This window comes from Amphiura filiformis, chromosome 4, assembly GCF_039555335.1.
Source record: "Amphiura filiformis chromosome 4, Afil_fr2py, whole genome shotgun sequence".
Taxonomy (NCBI): domain Eukaryota; kingdom Metazoa; phylum Echinodermata; class Ophiuroidea; order Amphilepidida; family Amphiuridae; genus Amphiura; species Amphiura filiformis.
The window spans coordinates 69,724,532-69,740,789 of record NC_092631.1 but is presented as its reverse complement, the minus strand read 5'-3'; the positions used below and the strand labels follow the sequence as shown (position 1 = coordinate 69,740,789).

The 16,258-nt window shown below is 34.7% G+C and overlaps 1 protein-coding gene across 1 annotated transcript in view; it reads left to right on the top strand.

The window, feature by feature from the left end:
- LOC140151307 (meteorin-like protein) overlaps positions 1–12,613 on the top strand; it is a 29,100-nt gene extending 16,487 nt beyond the window's left edge. The window contains exons 3-4 of the mRNA XM_072173592.1: positions 6,509–6,565; positions 9,666–12,613. Of these exons, the coding sequence (XP_072029693.1) occupies positions 6,509–6,565; positions 9,666–10,003 (395 nt within the window). The 3' untranslated portion in view covers positions 10,004–12,613. The remainder of the gene's footprint in view (positions 1–6,508; positions 6,566–9,665) is intronic.
- Positions 12,614–16,258: the final 3,645 nt, after the last annotated feature.

Here is a 16,258-nt window from a genome sequence, read left to right as displayed (position 1 = left end):
TCCACCAAAATAAGAAAACAATATTCCATCCACCTGTCAGTAATTCAAATACATGCAGAATATGATTGTATGTGAGGATTCTTCAGGATAGGCCGGAAATCAATTTAGGGGGATGAAAAATTATTGGAAACATGTGCCTCAATGTGAGGTGAACCTCATGAAGGAGTAAGCCACTTGTCATTGGCAATTTAAATGGATGTCAGTTATACCTGACCATGCCTGGCTCTGATTTTTCAAGTTTCTTTAAAATAAAAAGGTAAATTTTTCATGTGTGCAATACAAAGTTGTTGAACTTGAACCCAGAGGGGTGACATAACATGTGGTCAAAACATGGTATATGTAGCAGTTGATAAATAGCAGGGAGAATTGAAGCTTTTTGGCTTGTGCCAAGTGACCCATTTCTGGAAGGTTGGTTGGAGGTGACATCAGGTTATCCAGTGGAGTAGTAAGAAGCAGGTGCATGAAGCAGTGATCAAATGCTGGGATCCAAAGGTCAGCATTTGCAGGATCTTCCATTAATGTGACTATGGTGACTGCCTGTACATTGTACAAGGAGTCAAAATGCTCTCACTTCAGAGGAAACAGTTCAATACCCTCATTTAGCAATCCTAGTTCAATATTTGTTCTGATTATTGGCCAAAAAATTAGACTTGTAACATCTGTATTGATACAGAATGGCGTGCATGCAAATATGGGTGCAGCACTTAGTTGCATATTACATGACTGGCACATGCTTATGTGAATTGTCATGCATAGAAACAAGAACCGGATAATTTTCGCCAATTATAAGTCGAAAAAACAATAGTGTTGGTTTTGATGATATCCACAGACCTTGGATGATATCTATGGATAGAATCTCATGCAATACAATGGTGTTTACATTGATACATTCGTTTGCATGTTACCAACTACATTGTGCAGAAAAATGGATGAGCTAGCCTACTTGTGAACAACTTTGGTCCCCTTTAACCATTGTTAACTGTGGATTCAACATGCTTTTTCTCCTCCCACCATAGACTATAGAAATAACTTACCCATCAATCATTGCATATCATCTTATTATGACTTGAAAAAACAGGAACAAGTTCAGAAGTTGAAATGTTTGATTATAAATAGGCCTCTCAGGCCTTGCTATCAGCAGATGTACATACATGCTTTGATAGCGGGCCAATGACAGATTCCTATATCATGAAGCAATTGGATTGGTGCATTGTTTTTCTTCACTTGCCCAAGAAGGAAAATGCAACTTTATACCAGACATCAACATATGCCACTCTATTATTGTGAGGTGCATCATAAATCTTTATTTAGACAGAGGCCTAATGTCTTCATGTACTTCAAGCATAGATGTGCAATAATTCACAAAAATTAGACTGTAAAATTGATGTTGTCTACATTTAGAAGTGAAATATTAGATTATTTTTCCATTTATACATACATTTATAACATTGAAAACATAGTAATTTATTACACAGAGATAGGGCCTACATGCCATGTTAGATCAGAATAAACACAACAAATCAAAGGAGTCAGGCTGTTAACATTTAAACATCAGTGCAATCGTCATGATCATAATCTTACATTTAACATGAACCAAGTTCAGATTGATCTGACTCAAACAGTACAATGCCCGACACCCAGAATTTGAAATAGATCAAAACTGATCATCAAACGTAATGTAATGTGTTAACATTATCATGTGTAATTTAAAGGGGTGCGACCCGTTGGATAGCCTTATCTCCATTCTTCTTCATCAAAACTGAGACTTTGGTATTCAAAGCATTTTTCTCATTACCCTTGTAAAATTTAATGCAAAGATAGAAAAGAGACCATATAAAAAAGACCATGAGCATCCCTTTAATATTTAAACGCAACTGGAATCTCAAAATGAATTGCACATCAATGTCCACATTGCATGAAATATCCATTTTTTAAAGTTTGATGAAAGTATACATTGAAGTATTGAACTGAAAGTAAAAGAGCAAGGTCAACGTCACATCAGATTCAGTCTCAATGCACCAAAGATTTATCCGGTTCCTCATTTCGTGTCCGGTATTATTAGATTCCTGATAACTTGAAGTGTACTATATGTCTGTAGGGTAATCCCACTTGTGACATCAGATTCTATGGTGACATCATCCCATGATGTTGAAACCGTATGTTGCTCTGATCATGGTTTGCTGAATGTTTTCTTTACCCTGGAGATACGAATCATGAGGTAAAAGTTGAACAGATAATAACCAAAAATCAGTTATCATGTTACAAATCTAAACTTCAAAAGTTCACTTACATTTTTTGTCCTTTTGAAAAATTTGTTACTGAAGAATAAGTGGAGTAGCTCAGCACAAAGAAAAGTTAGAAAGGAAAATCATTCAAAAAGTGAAATTTGTTCCGTTTTATGAGCAATACCGTTATAGGATCAGAGCCTTTTTGAACTTTATTTGTTCTTTTACTTTGTCAACGTCGCCTGAAAGAAAGTAGGTAGGCCTGTATATAATGTATGTACACCAGTGTATCACTGTTTGAGATCATGAAATAGAAGCCAGGAAAAGCCAAAGCGGTACAGTCAATCAAAAAAACTTAGCTAGAAAGTCTGAAGGAAATTACTTATTGGCCGAGGTCAGAAAGTACTCCAGCCCTCAGGCAAGTTCTTTAAAAGTAGTTCAAGATTTCTTTCAAGAAAAGATTTTCTTCCTGCTTTTGAGGACGATGGTGTTCACAAATATTAGTCACATTTTCCATCATGGTATTCATGGTATTGCTGGACTCCTATTGAAGGAGTGGTCAGCTATTTGGACTTGGAGTTACAATGTAGTAGGTTAATGAATGGGAAGGTAAATTAAGTAACTTTCTTGAGGAATATTTGGATGCACAATACAAGGTACAATAATAAGGGGTAAATTCCAAGGCTATAAAATATCCACAAATGAAAAAAATATTAATCTGTGGAATTGATCTACATATTCTTGCATTTGCGAGTTTTAAAGTTTTTTGGTCTTGCTACATAATTGCGTGTAAAGGGTTGGAGAATCTTGCCACCCCAAACAGTAACCCTAACCCTAATTTAAATCTCAACATCAAAATCTTAAGTACCGTAACCCTCACCCTATGGTTCTAAATCCGGACCCCAAAACCTAACCGTAATCTCTGATGATTTTTCTTGCTGAAATTTGAACAGATGATACGCCTTCGATGTTTTTGGCTGCTTTGGCTTTCTATAATTAGTCAAAGATGACCCATAATATTGAAATTACTCCTGTATCTTCTTCTCATTTACAGCAAGATGGTATTTGATCACAGTTCATATGTGAAGATGATAGAATAGATTCCTATCATCCACCCACGTGTATGGTAAAAGTCAGCCTTGCAAAATATACAACTCTTGTTGATTGTATGGCTGCCTGTTGCAAAGTTATGTTTGCTCTTTTTTTTCCCTCGGAATGTGAAATTATTCAGAACAATAATAGACAATAGAATTCTTAATAATGAAAAAACTATCTTTTAGAATTAACCAGAAGAAAAATACAGATGAGGTTGGTGCATCATGCAAGTATTCCATGGACCAAACAATGTTATCCTCATCAATCATAATTATCTGGTGCTAAATTTATCCTAATATAAATCTCAATTCTGCATTTGTTCCCATCTTCATTCATTCATTCAATTTCATGTCAGCATAATATGCCAGTGGGAATAAGCCCCCTTTTGGGCTCATACCATACTCTTGTTTGAATTCAGCAACCAGTGTTTGATACAATTATATTCTGGGCAGCAATTGTGTGAAAAATAGAACATCTTATTTGTCCATTTGTCATGGTGTTTGGAAGGTTTACTGATGATACTCATGAGAGGCATTGTCCATCATTGTGGGGCCACAAAGATCGCCTGTTTTGCAACATCATCATTGTGCTTACATTTGGAGGCTACTTGTCTGGGATGGGGACGTTTTACTTTTCAGTTGGAGGAGAAACCCCTTTTGAGGTGCCTCCATTCACATCATACTTTGGAAGTGGGCGATAGAATGCGGTCATGTTGTCAGAATGATGAGAAATTGATGATATTTTCCATGTTAAATTTCATCTGCATGTTATTTTATTTCATCATATGACTCATAATGATTTTAAAATGACTTGGTTGACAGAAGTGAAAACCCCATTTGGGTTTTTGTCATGCAGCACTGTATCACATATCAAGCAAAGATATGTTGGTTAGTCATGGCTTGAATATCAACCTACTTCACTGATCAGGCATTAGTCCAACTTCTAGGACTGTATCCTGTTTCTTTATCCATGATCTCCATTCTCCAGGTCCCTCATATTATGTGCATGTAGGCACACTTCAGACTATAATTTAGGCCCACTGGTAGTTTAGTTTACCAAAGTTTTTGAGGTGGATGGGCTGAACACTTCAGTAAACGTTTTCATACAAGACAAAGATCCCCACTGAAAGTATACCTCCTCTCTCAAAATAATGTTACAAAAAGCTTGACGCATGTTTGATAATGGATTTGAACATCTCGTCAGTTTGAATTGTCCGATTCTCATATATTCCCCTGGTCAAGAAGTTTGTTGTCACCGAGTTTGAGCCCCATGTCCAAGTTGTTTCTAACTTTCAAATGTGCACTTACTATACATAGGCCTACTGTACATACTATTGAAGTCGACTTTATTTTTCACATCAAAATGAAATTTTGCGACTAGGTTTCTCCATAAAATGCTACCTGTTCAGTAATATTAGATGTTTAATAAGCTTAAATTACCCCCTGAAAGGAAAATAAATCTTTAACAGTTGAGACTGAATGCAATGGCCATTGGCCTCCTGGCCTAAGTTACCTGATGACTAATTGCCCAACTTGGATCAAGTTTACAGACAACCTGCCACAAGTTTCCTTCTTTCAGATTGTAATCCCTTCTTAAAAACCACAGGTAAAAACAAAACTCACCTGGAAGCATCCTAATCACAAATTTGTTAAATAATGGAGTGGATATGACAATATTTCGTTTGGTAACCCACACCCTTATTACACCTTCCGATGGCTTTACTAAGAAAGAGAACTACTTTGCACAACGTGACCTTCCATGTAGCTGATTGTGTTTTCTCTCCAATCATACCTTTATTATTTCTGAGCTTAGAACAAGAGCTGGTCAAGTATTATTAATCACGTCTTGGTTTCTAGTAAAAACACAAGTTGTGTTTACTGTGGATACATATGGCTACTTTACCAAACCACAATGTAATCCCGCTGAAACAAAACTGGCAGACTCAGCACAACAATACAGGTGTATGTGTGCAGGCACGAATTGCTGCATGTCCGGTGTGTTATTCTTCAGATGAAGAGTGATGATAACCTAAAACAGCCTGAAAACTGTTTGAAAGTTTTGTATTGTTTCCTTTTAAAATCTGGACTTTTGATTATTTCCCTGAACTCGTAGCACTAACAAAACAATATCTCATTCTTGACTACATTTTCAGACATAAATTCTTTTAATCTTAAACTATTGGCAAGATATGTACCACATTTCCTCCTATTGCCATCAGTTTGGGAAAATCCAGAGGGAAAATAATCCAACAGATATTTAATTGTAAAATGAAATATGTTATTGCTTCAATTCTTTCCACTAAAACCCTACATGAATGTGAGAGCAATGAACAGCAACGGAATGATACATTTTGAAATGACCAACTCAATTTTTTTTTCTCATGATGAAGACATGGCAAAATCAAATGAAGTATTGAATTAAAAGAATAATATGGAAAATAACCAGCTCAAGGGTGTCTCCCTTGCTCATTATGCAAGAATTAACGAAGGACTTATTTTAACCTTGCAAGAAAGAATTTATATATTAATTGGTAGAGGTTTCTTGGGTTAAACAACCAGCACTGTATTGTAAGCAATTGTAGGGCGTTTACAGTGACATGAAGTGCGTTGCAAAGCTTTTGTGTTGGGCTTTTGTCGGGTGGACGGTGTCACTCAAACTTTTAATGGTTAAGAACCCTATTGAGGGGTGTTATTGTAGTTTTCCTAATGGGGGGTCAAGTTGTGGAGCTACGATATGTTTTGTGAGGCTACACTAAGTACAGTGTGGCGATTGTGAGTTGGTATTGCCATTGCCCTGCATGATCATCATCATTACCATGGCATCATCATCATCATCATCATCACCACCACCAAGAGTGCAGATGCCCTTCCTTGATTACTACAAGATTTTGTTCTAAAGAAATGAGTCTTAACCAATTTATTCAAAAAACAGTTGTTTAAAAGTGCATTGGCTGGGGTTGACATCCAAAAGTTGAATTGCTGGATGATCATTTACTTTATTCCACAGGACGTCTTCAAGGTTTTTCATGAAATGACTTTGTAAACGGTTTTGTGTGTATATTTTCAATTCTCAGTAATTTTGACTCTCAGTTATGAGTAAGAATTCATCAATATTGTTTACATGCCTACAGGTGTTCTATCGATGTATTAATAATATTAATTTTCTTTTCTTTTCTTGTCTTTTTACAGCATGTAAACCATGTAACCACACTGAAGTTATTAGGGATTTCTGTTCTAGTGATTTTGGTAAGTATAAATTACTGAGTGAAATAAACTATGGGTCCCAAGTTTTGAATCTGTATGTAAAAAGTGTTTCTTCTACATCAAAGTACAATATTAAAAGTTGTAAGCACTCAAAATAGCTAATCCAAATTTTACATACAAAAGGCCTTTTTGTGCTTGATATAGGCTTAGCAGCTTAGCTATTGTTTCAAGTGAAGTGAGGGCACATAGTCACAGAGACTGAAAAATCATTTTTAAATCAATGAAATTTTAGCTTCTCAATCATCATGATCATCGACTACTCTAATCCTAAAATTTTTATATGCAGCATGACTTCCATTCATAACAAAAGACATTTTTGTGCTAGATGTAGACTTAGCTATTGTTTCAATTGAGGAAACATAGTCACAGAGACCCGAAAATCATTTTTAAATTAATGAAATTTTAGCTTCTCAATCATAGACTGCTCTAATCCTAAATTTTTTACATGCAGCATGACTTCCATTCAATTTCATAACTTTCGGTAAAATAATCAGTCAAGAACCTGTTATATTTTAAACAATGTGGTCATTGTCCAAAATATGAAAATTAAGGTGGCACAACTTGAATGATTTGGTTGTAATTGGAGCATTTTAATCCTCTAATATTCGGTCAGCATTCTTCATAATTTCAAGTAAAGAGAGTTGTGCTCAATATGCCTGGACAACCACTTGACATGTTCCCCTTCATCAACTCAAAATCACATTGTATCACAATACTGAAGCTTCACATCAAATTCACATTGTTCTACCAGGAAAAGAAATATCCTTTCATATTCTCCTGTCAAAAATGAAATTCTAAGGATATTGATTTTATTACTATGGATTGTGAACATTATGAAAAAAAAACCACAGTATAAACATGTGCAATTATGGTGTTTATTCCAGGGGACCTCAAGAGGTGGCCTACTGGCCAAGAAAATATGTGACGTGTCATGTCAAAAGGAGACACTTTTGGGCAGGTTATGACTTTTGAGGTTTTTACATATCTTAAATATAGAGATATTTTGCTCCACAACGCCGTTTTCCCCAATGAAATCGGAAATTTCTAAGCGAAGATATTGAGTTCGGAAGTTATGGTATTATAAAATTGGAAATTGAGATATCGGCCTTAAAAATATTATTGACAATGTTAAGAGTAGGAATTAGCTTGAAAAATGTCTCAAAAAATACAAGATGCCAGTTATATTCGGTCTGAAACTATCAGACAATATTTTTAACATTAATAACATCACAAATTCGCAACAAACCCAAATTGTGAAAAAAAACACCCACCGACAGATTTTTGGCTATTTCTCCATTTACGATCCTGCCCAAAAGTGTCTCCTTTTGACATGACACGTCACATATAACAGGGATGTATTTGGCCCCCTCTGGCTCCTTGTAATAAAATAAAGCTAAGAACCCCTGATTTATTCAATCCCTAGAATCTATAAGATGCAAACATTTGTAACTTTCAAAACATTTGTAACTTTCAAAACATTTGTAACTTGCAAATATCAAGATATGATTGCACTGTGACTGGTACACCATTAAGTGATATTATGTATGCATGCAGCTCTAGTATGTTTGAACGATGCAGTTCCGAGAGGCTATAGAAAGTATACACAAAGCATTTTAATGCAGAGATGGTGAATGATGTCCATAGGCAACCAATTGAAGTCCTAAAAGTTTACATTAAATCTTAAGGAACCATTAAATGTGTGGTGATTGAATTGCAAAAGTTTGAATATCTAAGTCGTAGTTAAACATGTTTGCCTTCAAAAGTAAATGTCTTTGAGCAAAAGTGGTCAAAGAAGTTGTGCCAACTAAAATAGGTCGAGAGGTCTCTTTTGTTGCACCCAGCCAGTTTGTTTTCACTAAATTCAATTAATTGGATCTCTTTATGTGTCTATTGCTAAGGTAAAAGGTGAAGTAACATTGGGCCAGAATCCCCTGAAATAACTCGATGTGGGGGTTAACCACTTTCCCTACACAACAAGTCTCTTTTACCTTCCCAGCACTATATTATGCCAGTACCCATTTATACATCTGGGTGGAGAGAGACAAAAGAGGTTAAGGGCCTTGTCTAAGGGCATAACACCACCACTGGGGTTCGAACCCACAACCCAGCGATTATGAGACAGTGCTGGTATCGCTAGGCCACTGTACCCTCTAATGAAAAGACTCAAGCAAATCAATAGGCTTTGCCCTATTGAGCAGGTGGAATTTGTTTACCTGCAGTTTTCACTCTTTTTGGTAGTACTTACATGTATTTTGCATTGGTAGTATTTGAGAATATAGTCACATGCTCTGAGAACCTAAAAAATGGGTCTTAAAATTGAACCACATCTTGTATAGAATAACATCACCTCTACTACCTTGACTACCAAACAACATCACTTCTAAAATATCATTAATCAAACATAAGAAAGACCATATTCAAACCAAATTCCACCTTTAAACCACACTCAATTGAAATGTCTAAATTCAGCCCCAGAGGTTTTACCCGTGATCGGGCATTTCTATAGACGATAACATCGGTTTCTTGCTCCCAATTTTGAGTTCTTCAAAACCTATTATGTGTGCGTTTCCTTCCCACCACTGCCAAGATATATTAAGTGTGAACTCAAGTTACCCAATGAGGTAATATAAGGGCTAGTAATTTACCTGTTTCTTGACAGAAGTGAGATTGGAAAACACTTTCGTTTTCAGCCCCATTTCAAGCAAAGTTGGGCATCCACACTCCATATAATCAAGAATATCTAACCGGGACAACTTTGAATCACATGAATAAAAAAGAACTAGCTCAGGTTGCATACGGCGACACCTTTTGAATATCACAAGAGAAGCGAACTCTATTTGTGGAACGTGATGTCCCTCGAATAGCGCGAGGGATGCGAGCAGCCACAAAAGTGGCCAGCGAGCAATAGTATTAGAAACAACTGAAAGTTATAGGAACAAACAAGTTTCCCACCTCTCTTGAGTTTTATTTGTACATTAATCAGAAGTCTAAATGTTCCTCATAATTTAACCTGCATAAATTAATGATGCCAAATAAGCGAATTGAATTAATTTTGTTCTTTTTTCTTCTGTTCTCTTTGCAGTAATCAAATCCCGGATGAGGAATTTGCAAGAAGACACTTTCTCAGAAGAAACATATCTTGATCTTAGCATTAGTCATGTATTTAGACAAAGAGACAATATATTTTCACCGGCAAAACACAGCCGATACACAGGCTCTGTTGTCTTACCGTCAAGATGCCATGCGAAAAAAGCCAGCGGACATTTCTTAATGACTGGTAACATAGTACTTGGTAAAGCGCACTTGAGTTGCGCCCCCAGATATACGCATGCACGGCAGATAGCTAAAGAATTAACAGAAAAAGGACTGAATGAATGTGATCTTAGCAGTTTAATTAATTATCAACATGGCCAGGAGTAATTGCAAGATGGATGCGGGTGAGGATGTCATGGATGCAAGTTGGGTGGGGTTGGGATGGGTCAAGGTATGGTATTTGAAACGGAGAGACTTTTGGGAGAGGAGAGATGTTGACTTGTAACAAAATAATTTATTATTGGACATTTTTTTTGGTTTTGTTGGAGGGAAGGGGTTGGAATTTGACAACTACTACTACAGACAGGCTCTATCAAAATAATTGGTACCCATCACTTTCCAGTGATCAAGGACATGACCGTCACATCCAAATGCAACATAAGATCTGCATAATTTTAATGTCATGAACAGTCATACCGTAAAGATTCGCCTAATGGTGCATTTTGGCCCCTCTGCCGTAGGGTAAATTTCTTGCACAAATAGAGCTTCCTCCACTAAAAATCCCAACAAGAATTAAGGGTCCATGCCCTTATTTGCTGGTGGGTCTTTATGGAAGGGTACTTTTAGTTTGTGCCTAAAATGGCAGTTATGTCAAGGGAGCCCATATGCAGAATCTTTATGGTATAAAACAATAAATTGTGATAATTTCAAGTAGGCTTTTCAATATTGCATCAAAACAGATTGGTACCAATTATTTTGACACTGCCTGTAGAAGCCTACATTGGACTCAATGAAATTGTCACTAGCCACTTAAAATGTGTTTCTTGAAAAAAAAAGTACTTTTCAAGTTCCGTATTTGAAAGATCAATTTGTTTTTTGACATGGGAACTTATAAGACATAATATTGCAGAAGATGTTGACTTATCAAGCTTCATTCCACCAGTTTTATGTTTTAGAACTTCCCATAATTGTTGCTTTTTAATTCTGTGTAAGTTACTTCGTTATTATTGTTTGTTTAGTTATTTGTTTATCAACATAGGCTGATCTTTTGGTCTTTGCAACTGCATTAAATATTTATGTGTATATAAGAGGTTATTATTTCTGAAACAATGACGTATTACTTTTTTTGTCATTTTGTCTTTTTATTGTGTTATTAATTGTTTGTGCTTATTAACTGCACAATTTGAGATTCTGATTTTGTGAGAAGTGTTGTTGTACTTTGTTTTCCTTGAGTTTGGTCTGGTGACATCCGTGCTATTACATGCATGCAGACAAATAGTCCTTGCATGTGTTGTATACGACTAGATCTGATCTAATCAGGCTAAAGTCAGCAATAATGAAACTCGGATATAAGCAAAATGTGAGGAGAAAAAAACATAAGAAATGGACATTCAAAGGGCTCATACATGTAGGTGAGCAACCAAGTAATTAAGAGACCTGGAGATTCAACAGCAGCGCGGGTAGGCACTGAGTAAGTTAGTAATGCCGGTACATGTAGTAACTCGGTTTTCAACATTTCCAACTTTGGCCTGAGTGGATCAGATTGGGTCACATATGCTGTGCATGATACAGATAAGCATTTGCGACTTGATGTGACCTGCAAGATATGCTCTTAAGTCACAACCAAGCTCAAGGTGAATCAAAATACAGATAAAGATATGATTTTATTTTACCTTAATGTTGCAGAATTTGATGGTATTTATTAGTAGCCATTTAAGCATTCCATGCCCTTGCTAAACCCTTTTCATCTTTTGCAGTCTTCTAAATCGAACCAAGATTTGATCAGTACATTGTCTTGATGTGTGATTGACATCTTGGTTTGACAATAATTACTTGTAGCTGCTTCTGTATCATTATCATCCAAAGTTACAACATAATCAAATATAGTATCCATAACCAAATGCAAGTACATGTATCATTTACTATCAACCACATAATTTGAATTTTATGACTGATTTTCTTGCTTTATAATATAATCACATCTTCACTTAAATCTGATGAATTGTGTGAAATCAATTAATAATAATTAATAATTGTAATGCACATTATTGTACATAATAATTTAAGTTATTACACAATTATACATTAATTTTGTACAGATAGATTTGAATAGTTCTTTACATATCCAACATATTGCCCAACTCAAAGGTTTGTTTTTAATATACAGTGTTTCAACCTGGAGAAGATATCATCCACATCCCACAATGCATTTCTTCCCTGTACTCATTTGCTATATAGTGCAACATGGGTCAACAGTGAGCTCACCCAGATCTTGCAATTCAGGTATTTCTTGGATCGACCCATGTTGCACTGAATAGCAAATCAGTATAGGGAAGAAATGCATTGTGGGAAGTATAAGGTATCTTCTGTGGATTCAACCTGGTATACAATGCAGGTTGTGGCATAGTAATTGCCTAATGTCAGTTCCTGTGTTACATCTCGACAGTGTTTAAAAGTATCTACTATGTAGCAAAGGAAGCTGATGAGGAAGTTAGCTCGGTCAACTCTACTGCGACCTAAAGAATGGTTTATTTGTGTGGTGTACCAACGCTAGCAATTGTTTTATTTGGGACAGCTTGTTTGTTTGCTTGCACCCTTTTGTATTATTAAAAGTTAAACAAGTTCAAAACAATTTGGTAAAATCAGAGCAAACAAGCAGGTGTGCATGTAGAGGCATTTTTCAGAAACAAGTAAAAATGGAATCAAAGTTGCTGGCATCACCATCATATTTTCACATCAGGCGGTCATTTTACATGCCTCACTGCAAAAACAAGTGTTTATATTTAAACACCATATTGTGTTTATCAGAGCAACACTTAATAAACACATAATTCATGTTAATGGTCTAACACTAATGTTCATAAATTAACACTTGGTGTTATATTACAAACACTAATGTTTGTAATATAACACCAAGTGTTAATTTATGAACATTAGTGTTAGAACCATTAACATTAGTTTTAGACCATTAACATGAATTATGTGTTTATTAAGTGTTGCTCTGATAAACACAATATGGTGTTTAAATATAAACACTTGTTTTTGCAGTGATATATAGCTACACTAGTAGTTCATTTTGCTAGATTTCTAATAATAAATATGGACGATTTAATTATCATAATTTTCTATTGTGAAATTTAACCTGCAGTTGTGCCAGATAGCAAAATTTAAGCAAAAATGTCTTGTTTTTGTTTTGCTTTTCTAAATAGAAATCGAGTGAAATTATGAGGTAGACAATATATCCATACAGCAAATCGGTTTTTTTTGATCATGTAATCTGTTTGTAACATTAATGTAGATTGAATTTATGATGTAATGTATCAGCAAATGTATTCAGTATTTGATAAGAGTAGTCTTGTGCACAGAACTAGAAAAGAATGGACAGTGAGTTCTACTTATGTTCTGTGAATGAGACTACATCTAGACAAGAGGTTTTTTGAGTGGGCTTCTGTTTGGGTTAAGTTCACTAGGAATTGAGAAAAGCATGCAACACTGGCTACAGTAGATATCCCACCCACCCACACAGAGCTTCACATCACATGGATCTACATTTCAAAATAATTAATATATTTCTCATATTTTAATCCTCTTCCAATAAAGTTTCAAAATCTTTTTCCAAAATAAATCTGGTGTTAATTACTTTTTTGTTTAATTATAAGATTTTTGGAAAAGTAAAAGAAACTAATTCATTATCAGATTTATTAAACAGGTAAAAACACCTATATTTTGTACAGTGTAACTAACCAACAATTATGACATATGTGTCCAGTTTTGCAAGTTTTAACAGTTGAATACTGATCCTTTCAAAAGGAATCAAACTAAGAAACTTTTCAGACACAAGTTTTTAATTATTGGCGCTTGAATGTAATCTAATGGTTCCTTTTTATATTTTGATTTCTTGTATCTTCATAATCAATCACTAATGAAGCCATTCAAAAAACCTCACAAGAAGACATTGGTGCCCAATTTCACAAGAACACATACCTGTACAGATGGAACCTGGGAGAGACACAAGTATGTTACTTTCATGTTTCAAGATACTAGAATCCACAACATGCTCTTCTATTAGGGCACAGTTCCCCGCACAGTTCTTTAACCCCAATACATTTGTACATTCATTGAATGACCTTTGTAAATTTGGGTACACAAATTCATACTTTGCAACTTCAGGTCAAATTTTGCACTACCAGTGTTTAATTGAGGTTATTGAACTATGCCATTGGGATGAGGCTATTGTGGCCCATAGTGTCCCAGGGTTTGTCAATGGTACAATGTAGCAGCATGACTAAACCAGGCTACAATGTGAAATTGAGTATCAGAGTCAAGTAATTACCACTTTGTATTCACTATAAGATAGCAATAACACATTTATTGTTAAGTAATGAAATAATTAAGGTATGATAAAGTATCCATATACCGGTAATATAGTATAAGTATACAATACTTGAAGCATAGTTTACATTTGGACAGTTTGTAGTTATGCATGTGATGATGCCATCAAACAGATCATCAGATGTAAGTTACTGGATACCACAAAATGCACCCAAAACAAGCATGATACAGGTTCCACAATTTTTCAAATGAAAATGAGGTATTTTTCTTATATTTCAAGAACAAAATGGTAAATTTTCCAAATTTAACAAGAAAATGAAAGATGATTTATTGTTCAAAATTTGGTCATGTTCGATTTGGCCACTAAAATAACCAAAATTTAAGTTTCGGACAATGCAGTTCTTTCAAAATTAACTGATTTCCATCTGATGTTTTGCTTGATTCAATCACAAAAGTTACATTTTGGTCAATTTGAAATAAAATTGTGAAAATTAAACCGGATGAAAACCTTGTTAAAAATCTGTATTTCTTGTTTTGGATACCGTAACAAATAAAATTATTAGTAAAAATTGTAATGCATTTAAGATTATAATGGAAAAGCATGTACACTTACCAGTCAGAATAAGAACTTGTAGATGAATATATGAATTAATTTTGAATTCTTACCTATAATTGAGAATTGATTCAGACAAACATTATTAATCAACACCTTGAACCGTCCATGTGAATATTACATTTTAAAAAAATAACAAAAAAAAAATTATGGAACTGTACATTTTCACAATTATGAACAGAATTTCATGTAAACAATTGTAATGTACTGTTTAGTATTACCATTATATTGCATTTTTGAATTTTGCACACATTATCAAATATAATTACACTATCAATTTGAATTTCATTAAAAGTAAATTAATTTTGATCAATTTCATTTTACACAAATTATCAAATATAATTTCACCATCAATTTGAATTTCATTATTACAACTTTGTTGCAAAGAATGTTTTTGTTAAAAAGTTCTGAAATGTTTTTTTTTTTATTATAATGTGATTTACAACTCATTGTTTCAACACATTAATTAATTTGTAGCAATGTATATAAATGTTGTGAAGTATGTTGTGGTTTTATATATTTGGCATAAACAGGTTCATTCAGATTATGTTCAGTGTAAGTGACCCAGCTTTGAAAATACTGTATTTGACCATCACTAATTACTAGTAGTTCAGTTCCCCTGAGAACTATTCATTTGCCCCAACTGCAATAGCTGCTATATAGCGATTTAATAATTTCTACATTCTCTAGGCTATTGTTCAAATTGCCCATCTGTCCCGGGGGGGGTACTCAAGTTTGGTTTTGGTAGGGATGTGCCGCTGAGAATTTGGAAGTGGACCCATAAATATACCAATTTTTCAAGAAATTTGGACCCATTGATGTACCAAAAGTCAAAATTTTCGGCCAAATTGTCTTAGTTTTTACAAATTTTCGCAAAATTTTGAAAATTTTGGCTAGATTATGAAAAAATTGGGCTATTTTCTGAAAAAATTGAGAAAATTTTGAAAAAAGGACCTATTCATATACCAAAATAGGCTTTGAAAAAGGGGTCATTGATATACCAAAAGGGGGAAAATGGTACCCATATTTGCGGCACGTCCCCGTATGGTCATTTGTACTGAGTACCCCCCCTGGATCTGTCCCTGCTTATTTCACATGTTTACAGTCAATAGTTATCATTTACCATGTTTACAGTCATTTGTTATCCCATATTATATAGTCCACTCAATTTCCATACTGTTATAACCGTTTTAAATGTTTTGTTTTAAAACTGAATTCCTTTTCCTGTTATGGTTATGCCTAAAAATGTTATCCATTTGATGCAATATTAAAGCTTTTTTACAAAAAATGAAAGAAATGAAATTGCAATGTTTCATGTGTGTGTTATTTTCTGTGTTTTGTTTTTAAGTAGCGCTAAAGATAATAGCATTATATGAAGTCCAGGTGAGAAGGTTTCAACAAGTGTTAAGTCCGATTCTTACTCCACATCGCAGCGTGATGCGATGCTTTTAAAACATCGCAGCATCGCGCGATGAAAT